General features: G+C 37.3%; 1 protein-coding gene across 6 annotated transcripts in view; it reads left to right on the plus strand.

Annotated features, from left to right (window-relative positions):
- The window catches only part of mgmt (O-6-methylguanine-DNA methyltransferase), a 370,995-nt gene that overhangs the window by 91,934 nt on the left and 259,885 nt on the right, over positions 1–19,176 (plus strand). For all 6 annotated transcript variants that reach the window (XM_048551591.2, XM_059653096.1, XM_059653097.1 and 3 more), the window contains one exon: positions 2,002–2,141. In XM_048551591.2, the coding sequence (XP_048407548.1) occupies positions 2,002–2,141 (140 nt within the window). The remainder of the gene's footprint in view (positions 1–2,001; positions 2,142–19,176) is intronic.

Raw genomic sequence — 19,176 nt, forward strand, 5'->3', positions numbered from 1 at the left:
TGATAGAGGCTGATAAGCTTGGAGAACAGTAACGGTCTTCTGAGTGGCACGATCAGGACATCGAGCAGGAGGAACCTTCTGCGTGGTTGAGCTTGTACAGTGCCAGGCAACACCAGCCAGACAGGAGTTAACTGACCCACCCTTGTCATGATTTATAACAGACCCCATCTACCACCCACCCTTGTGGCCAGAAGTAAATACCAGAAATAAGTTTCCCCACCCTTGTCTGCTTTCCGGAGAGACCACTCTCTCCGTGACTCCCTTGTTCGCTCCACACTCCCCTCCAACCCCACCACACCCAGCACCTTCCCCTGCAACCGCAGGAAGTGCTACACTTGCCCCCACACCTCCTCCCTCACCCCTGTCCCAGGCCCCAAGATGACTTTCTACATTAAACAGAGGTTCACCTGCACATCCGCCAATGTGGTATACTGCATCCACTGTACCCGGTGTGGCTTCCTCTACGTTGGGGAAACCAAGCGGAGGCTTGGGGACCGCTTTGCAGAATACCTCCACTCGGTTCACAATAAACAACTGCACCTCCCAGTAGCAAACCATTTCCACTCCCCCTCCCATTCTTTAGACGACATGTCCATCATGGGCCTCCTGCAGTGCCACAATGATGCCACCCGAAGGTTGCAGGAACAGCAACTCATATTCCGCTTGGGAACCCTGCAGCCCAATGGTATCAGTGTGGACTTCACAAGCTTCAAAATCTCCCCTTCCCCCACCGCAACCCAAAACCAGCCCAGTTCGTCCCCTCCCCCCACTGCACCACACAACCAGCCCAGCTCTTCCCCTCCACCCACTGCATCCCAAAACCAGTCCAACCTGTCTCTGCCTTCCTAACCTGTTCTTCCTCTCACCCATCCCTTCCTCCCACCCCAAGCCGCACCTCCATCTCCTACCTACTAACCTCATCCCACCTCCTTGACCTGTCCGTCTTCTCTGCACTGACCTATCCCCTCCCTACCTCCCCACCTACACTCTCCTCTCCACCTATCTTCTTTTCTCTCCATCTTTGGTCCGCCTCCCCCTCTCTCCCCATCCCCCTCTCTGATGAAGGGTCTAGGCCCGAAACGTCAGCTTTTGTGCTCCTGAGATGCTGCTGGGCCTGCTGTGTTCGTCCAGCCTCACATTTTATTATCTCGGATTCTCCAGCATCTGCAGTTCCCATTATCACAGGAGTTAACTGACGGCAGGTTCCAATCTAAGGAAGCTGGATGCAGTGATCATTGTTGTAACATTGGTTGGTGCTTGACATTGCAAGCTATTTATTCTGTTCTAAGAGGCAGATTTTCCAAATTGACTAGAACAGACAAGGAATAGAACAATTGGCATTAAAGGACAACATGATGGCTTTTAACATTAGGGAGACTGTTTGATAAAAATATTCTAATAAAGTTGTATCCAAGATGGAATTTGGGCAGCACAATTTGGGGCAAAATGAAGCTATGCCTATGAGAAGCAGAATTTCTCCTGAATCTGCACTCTGGTAATTCTGGAAGAAGAGCGACATGTCAGCAAAAAAATTGAGTTCAGTTCCTTGCCAAAGGGGAACCATGATATCAAGACTCATTTAGCTGAAGGTCTCCCCTGTGAGCTCTGCCCACAGCTGGCTAGCATCTGGCACAACTACATTATTACTGTGTGAGGAAAGTACAACCTCATCTAGCATTGCCGCATTGTTAGGTTGAATTAGAGATGTGGGTACCAGCGGGTGGGAGACATGGACTTGGGAGGATTGAGGAGATAAAAGAAGAAAATAACAATATGTTATGAAAAAAAACCCTAAAACTGAACGTTTGAATGAAAGTGAGTATTTATCCACCCACAATGTTTGCAATCCAAATAGTTACCTTGTTCAAATTTTCTGAGTATACTTGCTGATCCACAAGCGCTCAAAGGATTAATATAGTTTAAAAATAACTCTTAGCTGGTGCAAGACAGGAGAGGGTGATTGTTTAAACATTTAAAAGGACCAGTGATTTGTTCATGCAGGTTGCCAAGAAGAATGACACAGGCCACTGCAAGCAAGTAACAGCAGCTCTGCAAAGTCCTATTGGTGCCATACAAGTATCTGGCTGTGAAGAAGGCATTCACTTCATTCAGCTGTCGGAGAATTTTGTACCCAAAGACAGGTGTGTATGTTGTGATAGATCTTCGATCTTTTAACTATAATTATTCACATCAGGGGAAAAAAATCTCTCTCAAATATTAAACCCTTTGAGTCAAAGAACTTGTATCAAATAATAAAGCAAGAATTTATACTGAATTATTTTTTAAAACATGTTAATCAATCTCTGAAGCACTGCAAATGAATTACTGAACATATTGTTTTGTTGCCCCTAAATCCTTGTCTCATTTATGTTCCACTGACTAGAACTAAGGTTTAAGCCAGTATAACTTATTCACTAAACAAATACAAAATCATCAACACAGACGTATGAATGTAGAATCATAACATAGTTTTGAGTTAATTGAATCTTGCATGAATTTAAGAAAATTGCCCTTATTAGTATGAAACTACACCATTTGTGTTTACATTTTAAGTGTATAGTAAAATTTAATTGAATTAAGATGTTTATCTGGATATTATAAAAATGGAGTGAAAATCATTGACATTAAACAGAATCCCCTCAAATAAACTCATTCCAAACTCCAAAAAAAGTAAATTAGGACTTTAAATATTATAAGAACTATCTGCCTGAGTTTGTGTTTAAAAAAATTGTTATGGAATAACTTTTGGTATCCTTCAGCTACATATTGCAGTTGCTTTGAAGTGATACCACAATAAGTAAAGATGCTAAGAATGATTATTTAGATAGCTTTGCTGAAAGAATAAGCTGAACGATGCCTTGTGTTACTAATGCATGAGTAGGCAAAAGCCTGTGGTAAAGAGGAGATGCCCATGAACGATGAATCTCAAAATGTTGTTGTATTCTTGTGCTGCATCGCCATTCATGGTGTGAATGGGATCTCATGATTGATGATTGTCAATGATCGCCAACCGAATTTTCTTGCTCAGAAAGTAAATAATTATAACTGAAATTCATGCCTTTAGATTATGCTTTTTATGAGGAAATTATAAATACAATTTTTTAACAAACCTTTCTTAACTTTTCTGCCTCCTCCTTAATCTTCCTTTACCTTTCTCTATTTATCTTTCTCTACCTGTTTTGAGTTCACTTCATTTAATTCTTACTTCTCAATTCTTCCTGTGATTGTTTCTCAATTATTTAATGAGATGCCCTATATTGTTGTTCACTGTCATTCCACAATCCTCTTGTCCACACATATAATTATCCACTGGCACCTCCAGAAAGTTTGTGGGCAAAAAAAGTTTAAACCGAATTGTTCACAAGACATGTCCAATTTTACATCTTTGTAATTTAATAAATGCGATCCTTTTCGGTGGTTAGTACATGTATTTGTATTCTGGTTCCATTAGCTTGGAGAAGCTCAGAGACGGAATGTTTGCCTTACAGCTGAACTGAAATGGAATGTAATACATGTTTCTACCTGAGCAGATAAATAGTCTAATGTAATTTTTTTTTGTCACCATGCAGTATTAAAGTTTTCTGTCTTGTGCATGTTAGAATATGCGTACCTAGACTTTAAAAACAATGTTGCTGTATCCGTTTGTTACGGTTGATCCTACTTGATGGTATACTGAACCTTATGGCTGCATAATCTGTATTATTTGCATTTTTTAACTGAGGAAAGCCAATATCCTCGACCCAATCATTGAAAAATCCCTTAGTAGAGTAATCTGTTCCACTAATATGCATCATTTGGTGCAGCAAGCTTTTTTTTTACATCATTTACTATTTAAGATGAAAAACAATGTCTCAGAATATGTATAATCAGCAGATTGTATGTAATAATTAGACTAGGTTCCTAACTGCAATTTTGAGTCTGGAGTTTATGAACAATGTGTTCTTCAATTGTCAGTTGTTATTGTAGAGCAATTGCATACAATTATAGGATTACAGAAATGTTCAGCAAAGATATTGAGGAAAAAACATTGAGTTAAATTATTTTGACATGATTCATATCATTAAAATGAATCACTAAGTGCTAATATAATAGAAAAGTGAGTCTTCTTGTGCTGATAACTAATGATGAGTTCAGAAGGCTGTATGTTTTAAAGCAGCCATTTTACATAGGACACAGAGTTCAAAAATTGAAAATTTTAAGCTGTTCAATTGTTTTCAAATTTAACAGAGTTCCTAAAATAGTTACACAATTAAATATATGACAGCTTATTATTTTATATTTTTGCATTTGATATTTTTATCTTGTCATTATTTCCAAAGTACAAAGTAGATGAATATTTGAAGTCACTTAAATTCATGATTTGCATATTTTTGGGATGAAAAAAGCCATATTTCACTAGAGAGCTGGCTGGAACATTGACAAATTAATGGTTGAAGACTATATTTACTGTTAAGTTGATATTCTCTATGCGTTGTGGGCAATAGGCAAGATTAGGCAGCAGATTGGGGTTAAAGAAGTAAATAAGTTAGTAGCTCAAAAATGAAGGTAGTTGCTTCAATGTGCATTGTAATCGAGTGCAAGTTGAATTTTTGAATAAGTATGATATAAGTATAAACTTTGTTTCAATCTCAAATGAAATTATCATGATTGGCTTGGGTGCGATACCTCAATATTCTGGCATTAAAATAAAGGAGTCATAACTGAGAGAGCAGCATAGAGACAGACAGACACTTTCATGTCATATGGAGGTCTCTAGGTGGGACGATGTGACCATTGTGTGGTAATCTTTCAAAATTGTGTTGTACTTCTACTGTCAGCTGTTGACAAAATAGCTACAAATTAATCATGCGATATTTATTTAGACACTGGAACTTACCCTATTGAATTGGATGTGCATGCACTTTTTCTTGACTCATTATGTCTCCTATCTTCTTATTTCTAAACCCAGTATCTGGAACTGCAACTATAATAATATTAGGGAAGAGATGCTAGTTGGTCTTAAGCATTGCAGCCATGAGGTGCTGGTGTTGGACTGTGGTGTACAAAGTCAGAAGTCACACGATGCTAGGATATAGTCCAACAGGTTTATTTGAAATTACAAGCTTTCAGAGTGTAGGTTAATTTACCTGATGTAGAGACTGCGCTCCGAAGACTTGTGATTTCAAATAAAACTGTTGGATTATAACCTGGTATCGTGTGACTTCTCACTTTATGCATTGCAAAACTGCTTTATACCTGAAAGATCATCCCCATTTTGTTTCTTCCACCTACCTATGGAAGATTCAGTACTGAAATGTTAAATGAGTTAAAAGTAGTGGACATGGAAACATACATAACTAAAGTGACACAGAATAGCACAAGTTTACAGCAGAAAAAGACAAATTTTGGGATAACTTTGAGAATATTCTCCTTAATGCTTAGACTAATCAATGTTTTGAATGGACTTCCAGGCACAGGAGTGAAGGCAAAATCTCTGTTTTCAAACTATGATGAGTGAATCATAGGATATTGATGTGGGTGAACTCATCGGCCAAATGATTTTTTTGCCTTTCATATTCAACATGTGAATATTAAGGCGCAGGAGAAGGCACCATGATTTTTTTTGTTAACAGATATATTTTGGAAAAAGAATAAGCTATTAGGCAAAAAGAATATGGGCACCAGAGGGAGGTCAGTGTGAGACAAGTGTATAAATATGTTGTCTAGAAATAGGAAAGGTAATCTTGATAGATCACATACCAGTCAGAAAGGTCAGCTTTAATGTGAGATATACAAGAGCTAATAACTTAATCACTGTGCTTGTGTATGTTTCCTATGGAGGAATATTGACATTTATCACCATGTCTTATAAATAGATTTTTATAGACAATGTGTCAGTCATAGTATCATAGAAAGATCTAGCATAGAAGGAGGCAACTCTACCCAATTTACCACTGCCAGTTCCTGTCAAGCTTTTGAATTAATCTCTGTCCTCTGCTATTTCATTGCTCCTCTTTTTTTCTATTCAGTTGCATAGTATATGCTCACTGCCATCTTCTTCAGCATAATCAGGGATGGGCAGTAAATGCTACCCTGGTAAGTGATGCTCACACCTCAAGAACAAATTTTTTATCCAAGTTTGTCAGCAGGTGAATACCAATCCCACGATAAATCCTGGTTTGCTGCTTTAGGGAACAGTGGCAGTGGAAACCATGTCCTGCTTCACAGATCATTCACAAAGTCCTTTCAAAATATTCCTGAAATACAGGTAGATAGGAGGCGACAGAGATATTAATTCACATTTAAGCCATGAGATAAGTGAATAAACAGTGAAAACAAATAGTGAAATGAAGTAGTTCAAACATTGTAACAAATTCTGGTGCAGGTCATGGCAGCAGCTGACATGAAAGTATTGACAGTGCTGTGAGATTTGCATCTTGAATGCCAAAATTGGAACCTCACTGATGAGATCCATCTGTAACAATTTCCATAAGTTCAAGAGAACTTGTGCAGCTACAGTCCAGATACCACTCTAGGGCAGATTCAGTGTTGAGGACATTTCTGACTGAAAACAAGCTGAAGCTGCAGTGTCTTCACACAAGTTGTCTTGGAGTCTTCAGCTGACATGAAATTTTGTGCAAGGCATGTTACTAATATCATCATGATATTTTAACTCTAGCTAAAAACATGCAAGGCTAATGATCACATGATGTAAATTTTTATTTGCGTACACATCCAGATTTGTTAAAAAATTCATTCACGGGATGAGGGCATTGACAGTTAACCACACTGCTGTGGGTCTGGAGTCACATGTAGGCCAGACCAGGTAAGGATGGTGGCTTCCTTTCCAAAAGGACATCAGTGAATCAGACAGGCTTTTCCGACAATGGATTCGTGGTAATCATTAGATTTTTTAATTCCAAATATTTATTGGATTCAAATCCCGCTGTCTGCCATGACAGATTCGAACCTGAATCCCTGGATTAACAGTCCAGCGATAATATCACTCGGCCATTGCCTTCCCCATGATTAGCCTTGTAATACGTACACTGCAAAATAAACTCCAAGAACAGAGTGGACTGTTAGTGATGACAGCTTTACAAATTCCCGTACTTTAGTGATGTTGAAGTATCTTTTGTACGAAGCCTGAAAACCAAATCTGATGAGAGTAGCAAGTCCACATTGCACCTGATTATTAGATAAATAATACTGGGGAGTGGAGGGGGTGGTGCAGCAATTTTTTGGTCCTAATAACTGGTGTCTGGTTTTGGTTGGAGCTGTGCAAACAGTGAATTTGGAATTAGATGGCTTTCAATTATTCTGCCTGAGACACACCTTGAGTGTGCAAATCAGGTCCCTAAATACCAGTTTTATGATCCCATTCAAAAGTTAGTACCAAGTGGAGAATATGCTGTGTGGCATTCTTTAGTTTTTTCGTGGGTTTTTTATGGGGCTGCTAGAAACCATCTACAAAAGCTTGTCCTTTTGAAAGAAGTGCTGTTTCTGTAGAGTTAATAAGCTAGATCACTCCTGCTTCCTCCACCAAAATGCCTATTCCTTTCCATCAAAGATTTTCAAATTGGATAAGAAACTGCTTAAAGTTATTTTTTCGAGCTTATTGCATGACATCGCCCACTTTGATATGTTATAGCTTTGCTACTCTTCCTACTTATCCACTTCCCCAAATATACAGCGTGGAAGCAGCGAGTTATTTGTTTTGCTGGAGTCGAACGCATATTTACATGGTCTTTTGTCCATGTATATGTTAGAAGAAAATTAATCCATTTTAGCTTTCTCTTCGATGTTCATTATATAGGGACACCCTATTGTATACTGTGCAAAAGAAGGATTCTTTTGCTTCAAAACAACAAAGACAAGGACATCTGAAAATAATAGCACAAATAATAGCATAAAATGTGGAAATATATAAAATAACTTGTTTATTTCCCTTGACAACTTTTTTATACAGGACCAAAACATTCCTTGAGCTGTGGAGCTGATGGAAGTTGTGAAATTTACTTATCTGACACGAAATCCTAATCCTGTCAATTTTCACCAACGTAGAGAAACCCCCTTGACAAAAAGTTGAAGTGCTGACAAACGAATGACTTGCAATCCATGTTTGCTCATGGGAAGTCCATTTTTAAGCCTTTAGGATAATAGCCAGAGGCAAGGTTGAAATACAGAACCTTGCAGGTGAAAAGCAGCAGTTAGTTATGTAGAAAATGTATAATAGCTTGAACTGTGAAAAAGCAACCGTGATGTGATGTGTTGGATTTAATGAAATATGATATATTGTTATGTATTAATATTAGGAAAGAAATGTTAGCAGGTGTTTTTCTAAAACAACTTAATTGTTGAAAATATAAGGTAATTTAGCACATTCATAGACAATTTAACACTGTCGCAGGTTATATTACAAACTTCCCTTACCAGTTCGCCTGCTCTTTCTATTTATTAAAACTTTTCATGCAGTAAAAACATTTTACTTGTTAATGAGGAAAAATGGAAGAATTAATGACATAGAGTTGGATCTTCCAAGATGTCTCCTGTAACCATGCAAAACCATCTCTTTTTCCTGTATGTCGTTTAATTTCTGTGTTAAGGTTCAGTAAGCAAATGCAAATAGATTTAATGATTTGCATCAGTAGATCATTTCCCGGTATAATATCCTTTGCTATTTTGGTCAAGGACTTCTTCTTTTGTAAGCTTCACCTATTTCCTAGAGCAAAAATTATTAATATCGGTAACATTGCAATATGTTCAAATGAGGAGAGAGATGAATTCATCATGTAGTTACAGTCATATTGGTCCATCATCTTTCCAGCCAAGTTAATTGCAGCAGAGGATATCTGTAGTACGCTGCGTGTGAGAGAAAGCAAGGGGAATTGTGAAAGATAATAGGATATAATAAAACAGCCACTTTAACATTTTAGGAACTCTTAAATATTTAGAATTGGAGCATTTTGGGAAGCAAACCAGTGTTACATTAAAGCAACTTCAGATTTTCTTTGAACAAAATCAGCGCGCATTTAAATTGATGTGTCAATTTGTTAAATATATTGTTTGGTGTGTGTTCCATGGAAAATACTCTGTTGAAATGGTATTGTGCTAACACAATTAACATACAGATGTGTGAAAAATTTGATTTCTTTATTCTTGTACTCATTCTTTCCTTTTTACTATTTTGTTCTGAAGTTTTATCATTCCCTTCCTTTTTCCTTAATGCATTCATAGTGATTTTAGATGAAAGTAGTACATAGAAAAGAGAACATGATTTGAGGTTTGTTGGGTGACTTGATTCCTAAGAAAAGGAACAAATTTGGCAATGGTCCTCAACACCAGTATGTTATCATTTTTAAGTTCATTTCTCCAGAATCATGTTCCCAGATCTTAGGATTATAAAATATAGACTTTTTTTTAACTATGTTCTTTATATATTCAGTGTGACACATATCTGCTGCAGAATTGGACAAGCCTGTTTTCTTCTCATAGCAGCCTTCTGTCTTAAAAACAGTGATTTGTGCACGATACTCAATTCTGCATTAAACACCGCCTGACTCGGGTCAGGAGACCTATTCAAGCATGGCAGTCTCTCTTTTGTTATGTGGTTTTGTGCTCACACCCATGCGTTCAGGTTCAAACAGACTGGTCATGAAGAAGACAGGGCTGAAAACTGTCCCCAGGCTTCGGCTTCTTTATAACACTGTTTATAACATGTGAAGTGAAAACTTCCTTCACTGTCATTTGATTCACACCACAGAACTTCCTCCCTGGTACTGTGAGTTTACCAGAACCAAATCGACTGTAGTGGGTCAAGGACACAGCTCACCCACACTCTTTTCACCGGCAGGTTGGGTGGGAAATGAAAGCTGGCCCAACCAGTAATGTTCACATCCCCTGAATGGGAAAAGAAGCTACATTACATGGTATTCAGAAACGTATCAGGTTCTAAATCTTATTGTTACATATTTGAAAGATTGTTCCATAAACTCTACTGGCTAATGCTGGTTGAGCTACTCGACACGCATCTCTGACACTGCCCAAAATGTGCTATTAATTTCCAGTGAACATCAGCTCTGTGACATTGTTACAAGGTTCCACCTGGAACTCTTTCAAAACAGTCTCCACCATATTTGTTGCACAGTAAAAGGGTGGCTTGAGGAGATACATGATTAACAGCCTCCATTTTCTCTGGATCCTTCTCTTTGCCAGGTGATCTTCTTGTTTCTTTCTTTTCAAATTCCATACCAAACAGTCAGTCTTAGGAGGTCACAACTTCATTGTCTCCCAGTTATCAGTGTCGCTATTGGTCACCTTCATATCTTACTTGTAGATGTCCTTGTAGTAGAGTTCTGATGGCCAGAGGGTAACGAGTCAGTAGGCAATTCAGAAATCTTTGGGTATATTGCAGTCATTCATGCTGTCACTGTAGTAAAACCTTTATAAGTGCTATAGATTCAGCAATGAGTGTAAGCTGCTGGAATTACCGTGCAGCAAGATTTCCAAATTGGCCACCATTTCCTATTAACAGATGCCAAGGCATATCTGAGATGCTGAAGGTGGAAGCTGTTTTTTTTTCTCCTACCTTGCCCATGTTCATGCCATGCCACTACAGAGGAGTGTGCCGAGGATTCAGACTTGATAGGCTTGCATTTTAGTGCTCCAGCAGCTTAAATGGACCTGCTTTGGTCACATGATTAAATGCCTCCCTGAAATCAATGAAGGCAATATGTAATGGTGTCCTTTGCTCACAGCATATCAGTTGAAGTTGCTAGCAAAAGGTCATGTCCATTGTAGATCTCCCAGTTCTCAAACAAACTGGGATTTAGGATAGACGTGTTCAACCCAGACCTTGCGTCTCGTGAGTGTGTTGGGGTAAATATGTTTCCCATGATGGAAAAGCTTCTTTGTTCAAAACAGAAGTGCTGACCTCATCTTCAATGTCAGACATACTGTTTACATGAAGCAAAATGGAACATACCTCAAGACTCCATTTACATTACTGCATTCTTAACATACGTTATATGCATTCTTAACTTTTGTCCTGTGGTTTTGAGCCCACTTCCGTGAGTTTGCGTTCAAGACAGAATGGTCAATGACGAGGCAAGGTCAAGAATATCTTCAGGTTTGGACTTCTTTACAACATTGTTACATATTCAGACTTATTATTATAATGCTTGATATTCAGAGATATACCAGGCTGTAATTTTATTGTTACCTTATTCCATAAACTACTGTCTCTCCAACTTTCTTTTTAACAAGTGGTAATGACTTTCTCTGCCTTTGATTTCAATTGGCCATTTACTTTTGATGTTCGACCTGCCTTTTTGATCTTTTCATATGTTACTCAGACATTCCTTGGGTCAGAGGATGCTGGAGTATTCTGGCAGAACTGTAACCCGTAATTATGAGTGCACTATCTTGCAATTCTTTTAGCCTCATCTTAAGCAGCATTTATTGCATTCAGTGTTTTCTAGCTCTGATTTCTGTTGTTACTAATAGAAGCTGACTACTTGGCTTGAATGATAGATTCCATCACAATAACGATAGTCTCGTAAAAGTTAGCATTTTCCCATCTTGCTTCCTATATTTTAAGAATGCAGTGCTGTAGATGGTGTCTTAAAGTATGTTCCATTTTGCTTCGTGTAATATGGTTGATTTTCATCTGGGCAGGTAATGCGTCTGGCATTGAACATGAGGACAGCATTTCTGCTTTGAATAAAGAAGCTTTGAGAATTGTCTGTCCACCCTAGTGCACACCAGGGAGACCAATGTATCACAGTCAGCTGTGGGCAGTGAAACTGCTGTTTGGAGAGTTCCAACTGGTTAGCACCCAGCTGATGCCAAAGCCCTGATCTTGGATGTCTCCAGGACACTTTGTTACATGGCTTGTTCTGAAAGGCGACGTTAGTTGCATGAATTCCAAGGCAACAGCAAAGCTCAGGTGGTCTCTGTCCTTGCACAATTATCTTTCACATGTCATGATGCCTGACATAGACAATGCTTCGTGATCCAAACTTACTTGTTTTGGGGAATCCCCCAGTAGATAAAGATGTTCTGACGTAGGGTTGCTGCTGGTATCTCTGTCAAGCCCCTCCGTAAGCTGGTCTTTCATCCTTGTAGTGCAGCACAGTGATAAAGCATAGATACAGGTGAGAATCATATATACCAGCCCTATTTGAGTGGAGAGAAGACATTCTGAACCATTTGTGGGGTGCTCAATCAATGACAGCACTGATTTCGTCACTGAGAATCTTAACCTTATTCATTTGGTGTGAACTCTTCCCTGCCAGATAAGTGCGCAATATTTTCAATTCAGAGATCCACTCTTAGTGGGCCTAGTCTCATGCAGGGATGTTTCGTCAGTGATCAGCCTACCATATTCCATGTTGGTCACTGCTGTCTCATGCACATTGTCAATGAGATGCAGTCATTTGTCAATCCCCCATAAACATGATTCCGACAGTCCAACTTGCTAATCGGACACTTTGCATATTTATTTTTGTTAATCTGTTGTAATTTCACCTACTTATTGAGAAGAGACTTCCAAGCATCCATTGAAGCAGTTGGACCCTGGCCGGTCAGCATCTTACGAGTTAGGGCTGGCCGATTTGAGATAGGCAGTGGCTGACCAGCAGGACATAGTGCTCCCTCCCCATGTTTAAAGTGACCTGTAACACCTATTCTTCACGCTAGTGAAGGAGGTCTTATGACTGATAACTACTGACTGTCTATTCATGCTTATGCTCGACAGCGAAACTGGCATATGTAGACATATTGCCTTTGAGATCCACTCCAAATATGTTGTCAGGGTTTTGTCTTTTGGCCTTCAATTCTCCTGGGCTGTGGCCCCCAGGCCAATGTGTTAGATTCATTGTGTGGGTTAAGAAAGCATGCTTTCTGCTTTTGACTACTTAATTGCTTCTCCTTTTTGGCCTACACTGCTTGGTAGTAGCTAGTAGAAAAGAGAACCAAAGTGCAAGCCTCTGCCTGTCAGCATGCAACCTCCGTCAGCTCATCACCAGTCACATCCTCTCATGGTAATACATGGAAAATGGGTCCCTTACAGCCCCAGTCGAAAGCTTCAGAGAAACACTGAGGAGATCTGACTACCAGATATGCAGTGTGAAAGTTGAGTGGCATGTGGATGGGCACTGGCTCATGACTAAATTCTCAGTAGTGCACGGATAGTTCCACTGCCTTGTGAATTCCTTGGGAGTTGGCACAACCTGCTCCCTGAATATTTCACACAAATTCGAAATCCTTAGTATTGCACAAATGTCCTGGCTTGTGATTTGTTGCCAATCATCTTAAAGCATGTTCTTTGCTGTTGTGCCTGCTGTGTTAAGTGCAGAAATGGATAATGACAAAAAACATACCTTACTGGAAATTAGAAATGCAGTTTAGTGTTTCTTTTTATGAATAATACAAAATTATATATATTGTACAAATGCATGTATAATTTTGTAACCCCTACTGTGATAGATAGTATTGCATAATAACAGGAATATTATCCCTAATTGAGAATAATATTACAACATTTTATAATTGAACCACATTTAGTTCAGGATACTGCAGATTGTTTTTAAAAAATTAAAGTAACACTTTATTTCATGAATAAAAAACAAAGGTTGTTAAAAGAAAATGCTGTAGGTAATATTGGAGCTCTGCTCTTTGTGGAAGCTTGGAGGACTGGAAGATTTACAGTGCAGAGGCTTAACCACCATTCCCATAAGTATTAATTTTAACTCTACTAATAAGAAACTGTGCAAAAGTGGAATTATGAGTTCACTAGTATCCTATGAAAGGTCAGTTGTTAAAAAGGCAGAGTCTGACATTCTAAGAAAAAAGGTGCCTTCATTAATCATCCTGAAATTGTCAGCATAGAATTCCTTGACCAATAAATACAAGCAATCTGCAAGCAAATGTTTTAAACAACATTGAATTTAATAAGATTAATAAAATTATTTTGGTCTGAGTAAACTGATCAAATTCTGTACAGAACTATGAAAATCTTAATCGTATTTCAAGGCACAATGTGGACCACTTTTCTTCATCTTTGAATATGTAAATGATAATGTAGATTGCATACCACTTTATGCTTCTCTAATATAATTCCATCAGATTTTAGGTTTCATTTTTCTTTTACATGTACTTCAGGCATAACAGTTTTACAATGAATTACCCTTTTAACAGTCAAATAAAGTCAAACAGATACTTGTGATGTTATCATCCTTTTATCTGAATGAAGACTTTTTTATTCATTCCTGGAATATGAGTGTCACTGGGAACAGTGACATTATTGGCCATCTCTAATTACTGTTGAACTGAGTGGCTTGTTCAGCCTTTTCAGAGGGTTTTTACGCATCAACCACATTTGGCCATGGTTCTGAAGCCAGATATAAACTTGACTGGGCAAGTATGGCAGTTTTCTTACATAATTGGACATTAGTAAGCCAGTTGTTTTTTTTTGAAATAGCATGGTTGCCATTAGGTTTTTATTCCAGATTTTTACCAAATTTCATCACCGAACAAGATGGGATTTGAACGCATGTCTTCGGAGTATTAGCTTATGACACTTGATTACTGTTGAAGTGACATTACCACTAAGCTGCACCCCGTCCACATTTATTAATTTTATTAATTAATTTCCAGGTTTTGTAAGAACTTTCACTGGGTGTTTTGTCAATTTGTTTTCATTTGTTTGAATGAAAAGTATATTTTATTTCTCCAGTTTGTTGAGTAATGACCCGCTTTTGTTGTAAACAGTACATTGAGGTTTATACAAGTTTTGTTTGAGTCCATGATTTTCAGGACTCCTCAAATGACTTCAGATCAAAACATTTGTATTAAGATTCCACTTTACCACCCAGAGAATTGTTCATGTAAGTAGATAAACCTTTATTTTCAGTTTTGCACAATCAAGGACCATTTCCAACAGGAATTGTAAAAATATCATATCCTCTATTCTGTCAGTCAGACATCAGTGAATTTATTGTAACATGAACAAAAAAAAACAAAGAACTGCGGATGCTATAAATCCTAAACAAACACAAAACTAGCTGGAGAAGCTCAGCAGGTCTGGCAGCATCTGTGGAGAGAAAGCAAAGTTAATATTTCAAGTCCAATGATTCTTCATCAGAAGGGTTCAGAAAAGGTTTCTCCAGCTACTTCTGTTTCTATTATTGAAGCATGAACACTTATTTCTGTGTGGAAAATATTATGATTTTAAGAGGTGTATTTTGTCCTGTTTTATTTTAATGAAGGGAGGTTGAGAAGGAGATGCGAAGCAGCCTGCTCACAAGTCAATAAAGTAAATAGCTTGAGGGGTGTTGGGGATTTTTTTTTAAAAAATGGAATAATAGAACAAACCTAAATGGGTAGGGCCAAGCTTCCATAGAACCAGGATTTTTAGTTTTAGCTTTCTTCAGTTGCTGGAGTCTTGAAACCAGATGTGGAAGCTCTTATTCCTCTCTCTGTTATAGCCAAAAGCTGGTTTGCTTCTTGCTGCTAGAATTGCATATGAGACAATCTATTTTGTTGAATTTGTCTTTGCCAAGGGAGTGTTTATAGTGTGTTCACTATATTCAATCAGTTAATTAGTAGTTAGTATATATGGTTAAACATTTTGATAGTTACAGCTAAACCAGTTCTTTTATTCTTATTTTGACTGTATTTTAACTATAGTATAGAAGTAAAATGTGTTTTGCTTCAGTTTGAGATGTTTGACCGAAATGCATCAGGAAGCAACACCTTACACCTGCCTTTAAAATAAGAAAAAGTTAGCACAGATCCTATCTTAATATGTTTTGGTATGGGCCATAACATCTGCATTTGAGTCTTTGATAAGTTGTCCATGTTTTTAACCTTTTCAATATTGCTGAAGACCTTGTTAGTGATGGTATATGGAGAATACAGTATACATTCCTGTAGCCTTCTCTATGCTTCTATTTCAATATGAAGTTTACTTTTTAAAAGGATTAAGGCCTTAATTAAAAATAGTTGCCAAATGAATTTCTTTCACCGAGATTAAGGGCAGGATATTCAAGGTTGCGCAAAGGTTTGGAGTCTACTTCATAGATCAATTGAAGTTGGTTCAGAAAGCAGTTCATCTCTGTCGGTGCAGTGATTGATTTTATTATGTACATGTCTTAAAAGCATTCATTCTTGTTCAACTGCTGTTGAGTTATAGGTTCTCTGTAGAGAATTGGGAGAGAGTAATGAAGGTTTTGGAATCATTCTTGGTTTAGGCCTTTTTTGACACTAGTTATCTCTTTTCCGAACAGCAGCAGGAATGTGATAACTTACACCTTGATGTTAGCACTTAGTGTAGATTGAAAAATTATTGTATATCCTGGCAAGAGGCATTTGCAGAAGTGGAAGTAGCTGAAAAAGAACCGTTCTGAGATGCACATAATGTTATACAACCTATATACAAACCAAAAGAATGCTATAAATATGACCTGATTCAGAGCCATAGCTGTTTAACAAGGTGGGCCTACTCTATCAAGTTGCTAAGAAATTGAGAAACACTGAAATATTGACTGAAACTTCCATATAATTAGTCCTGAGGGAGGTAAAATGCTGGAAAGCAACATTCTTGAAGATGAATTTCTCATAGGTTTCCCTGCCACACTCCCCTTAAAATTTTAGGAAATAAAACCAAGTTAAAAGCAAATTTTGCATTCCTTAGGATGAAGCAAGCTTATTGTACCAAATATCCTTTCCTTGCTGAACATGTCATATTCTTGGTTAAAGGATTTGACTAAGTTTAAAAACATTGCCAGGTATACATAACTTAAAAAGTAACTACTTCACACTTAGAATTAGTAATCTGTAGCATGGACTGCCACCTAGTGCAGGCAGTTTAGATTTTGTAAAAATAATTCAAAAATGAAAATAGACACACTTCAGTTTGTCAGAAAGAAGCACAACACACATTTAGTTCCAATGTAGGAAAGCGCAATGTGCAGTATCATTCCTAAACCTGTACTTAATCATGTTTTAATTTTTTTTTGTTCCTGTAAAAAATCCATTTCAGGTCACCTTGCTTGGAGAATCAGCATGTAGCCCACTGGTTCAGAGTCACCTAGCTAAACAATTTTAAGAGCACAGGAATCTCAAGATGAGTTGACTGTTGCAACCAGATTTGAACCTATGTTGAAATTGAGATATTAGCATCATTTAACAATGGTTAGCCACCTCATGACTGACGTTGTCAGCAGTGGCTTTCATCAGATAAAATGTTAAACTGGGAATCCCAATGCTTGTGATTCAGCTGATCCATGGAGCTTTTCAAAGGGAAGGGATTCACCAAGTATACCAACCAACATTCTTACTTCGATTAGAACCATTAAAAATCGATTAATTAGTCATTTTATCCTTTTACAATTTGGGGATATTTCTTTGTGCAAAATGGCTGTCACGGCTACCTACATAAGAACAATCATTGTCATCAAAGTGATTCATTATTTAAAAAGTGACTTGTGACATTTCTGGAAACATGAGGCACCATGTAAGCACACTTCTTTTATGAAAAGGCCTCTGATATTTGAAATATTTTGCTCAACCTTGTTTTCATATTTTTACTTTCAGTTTACTTTATTCTTATTTGTTGAGCCAATCTAACTTGCTATCCATAAGAAATGCACAAAAACCAATGGGCAAAAATGTTTGTTAAAAACTTTAACAGTAGGTAAAAGTAACATCAGTTTCAACCCTACATTACATTGAGGTTTTCTATAGAGTTACATCTGGCCAGTATTAATCAGATAGTCTTCGGTTTGAAAGCAATTGGTTACTTATGACAAATGGCAGCTTATGCAGGTTGGATTCCCATGGAAAAATGTTGCAGGTGGGATTTGGGCAAAAAAAAATTATTTAAAATGTGTATCACATCATGTAATGCTATTATAGCTATCACTCTGTGGTAGAAATGATCTAAAGGGGCCACAGTTAATTGGAATATTCATTTAATTGGGGCAGATAATTAGGTACAAGTTTTCCTTCTGTATATTGTAATGATAAAACACTGGTGTTTTATAGAGATACCATGATAGCTGTTGCTGCCTTTTTGAATTAATTTTAAATAAAAATTGCCAAAATGCATTTGTTTTCACCAGAGATGTTTGTTTCTGATAAAACAGCATTGCAATGCCTTGGAATTAATTTTAAGGATTTTTTTTACATAATAACTTAGTTATTCATTGTTGTAACATCAAAACTCAATAATTTAATTTACAGGTATTGTTGAGTCATTTCCTAGCTACTTTTATTCATATATGGTAACATTGATTTATTATTGATGACTGATATTTTGAAATATATGCAATAGTTCTTTAGCATTGATTTGAATTAACTGTTTATAAATAGTAGTTGGATAATTGGAACTTTACTCACCACAGAGGTGTTCACATCAACCTTCATAAGGTTACAGTGTCCCTTTGGATCCCATTAGCTTTGATTTTCTCCTAATGTGCAAGATTTGAACTTTTTTTTCAAAAAGTACATTCTAACCTCATTATAGCAGCCATTGGGAGCCAAGTGCTTTGTATATTATTAAAAGGTGCATGCTATAGAGAATATCTGATGACTTAATAAAATATAATCTGAAAACTTAAGAAGCCATAGCACAACAATGTTATGATAGGCAAAGGTGTTGTGCATCAAGATCAATAAATTCAAAGCAGAAACAGAAAAAGGAAAGGAAATGGTTGCAAATCTGACAAGCTCAGTCAACATTAGAAAGCATTTAGTTTTTGTTTGGGCTAGTCGAGGGGCTGAATGTCTTTGAATTTGCATATATGAAAAGGCCAAAAGCTAATGTATTGTAATGCACTTGAATGTTTCAGTTTTAAAATACATTCTTTAAATTTTATTCTGAGAATTGAAATTATTTTAAATATCTGTTTAAATAAAACTTGCATAGTTTGTATTGATATCAAAGTTTCCAAATTCAAAAAACCTGCTAACCATGTAAAGTGTGCAGTGTGATAAAAGTGATCTCAGAATGAATAAGCAAAACAAAAAAAAATCCTATGATGTAAGGCAGAAAAAAAGAAAATACTTGGATAGATTTAGTAGTCTAAGTTTTAGCTTTAATACTACAGCAAGGTACATAATTTTGTGTTCAGAAGCTGCATTTATCAAAAATGATGATGATATACATATCGCTTCCATATCACAGAATGTTCT

Source organism: Stegostoma tigrinum, chromosome 20 (genome assembly GCF_030684315.1).
Source record: "Stegostoma tigrinum isolate sSteTig4 chromosome 20, sSteTig4.hap1, whole genome shotgun sequence".
NCBI classification, from domain to species: Eukaryota; Metazoa; Chordata; class Chondrichthyes; order Orectolobiformes; family Stegostomatidae; genus Stegostoma; species Stegostoma tigrinum.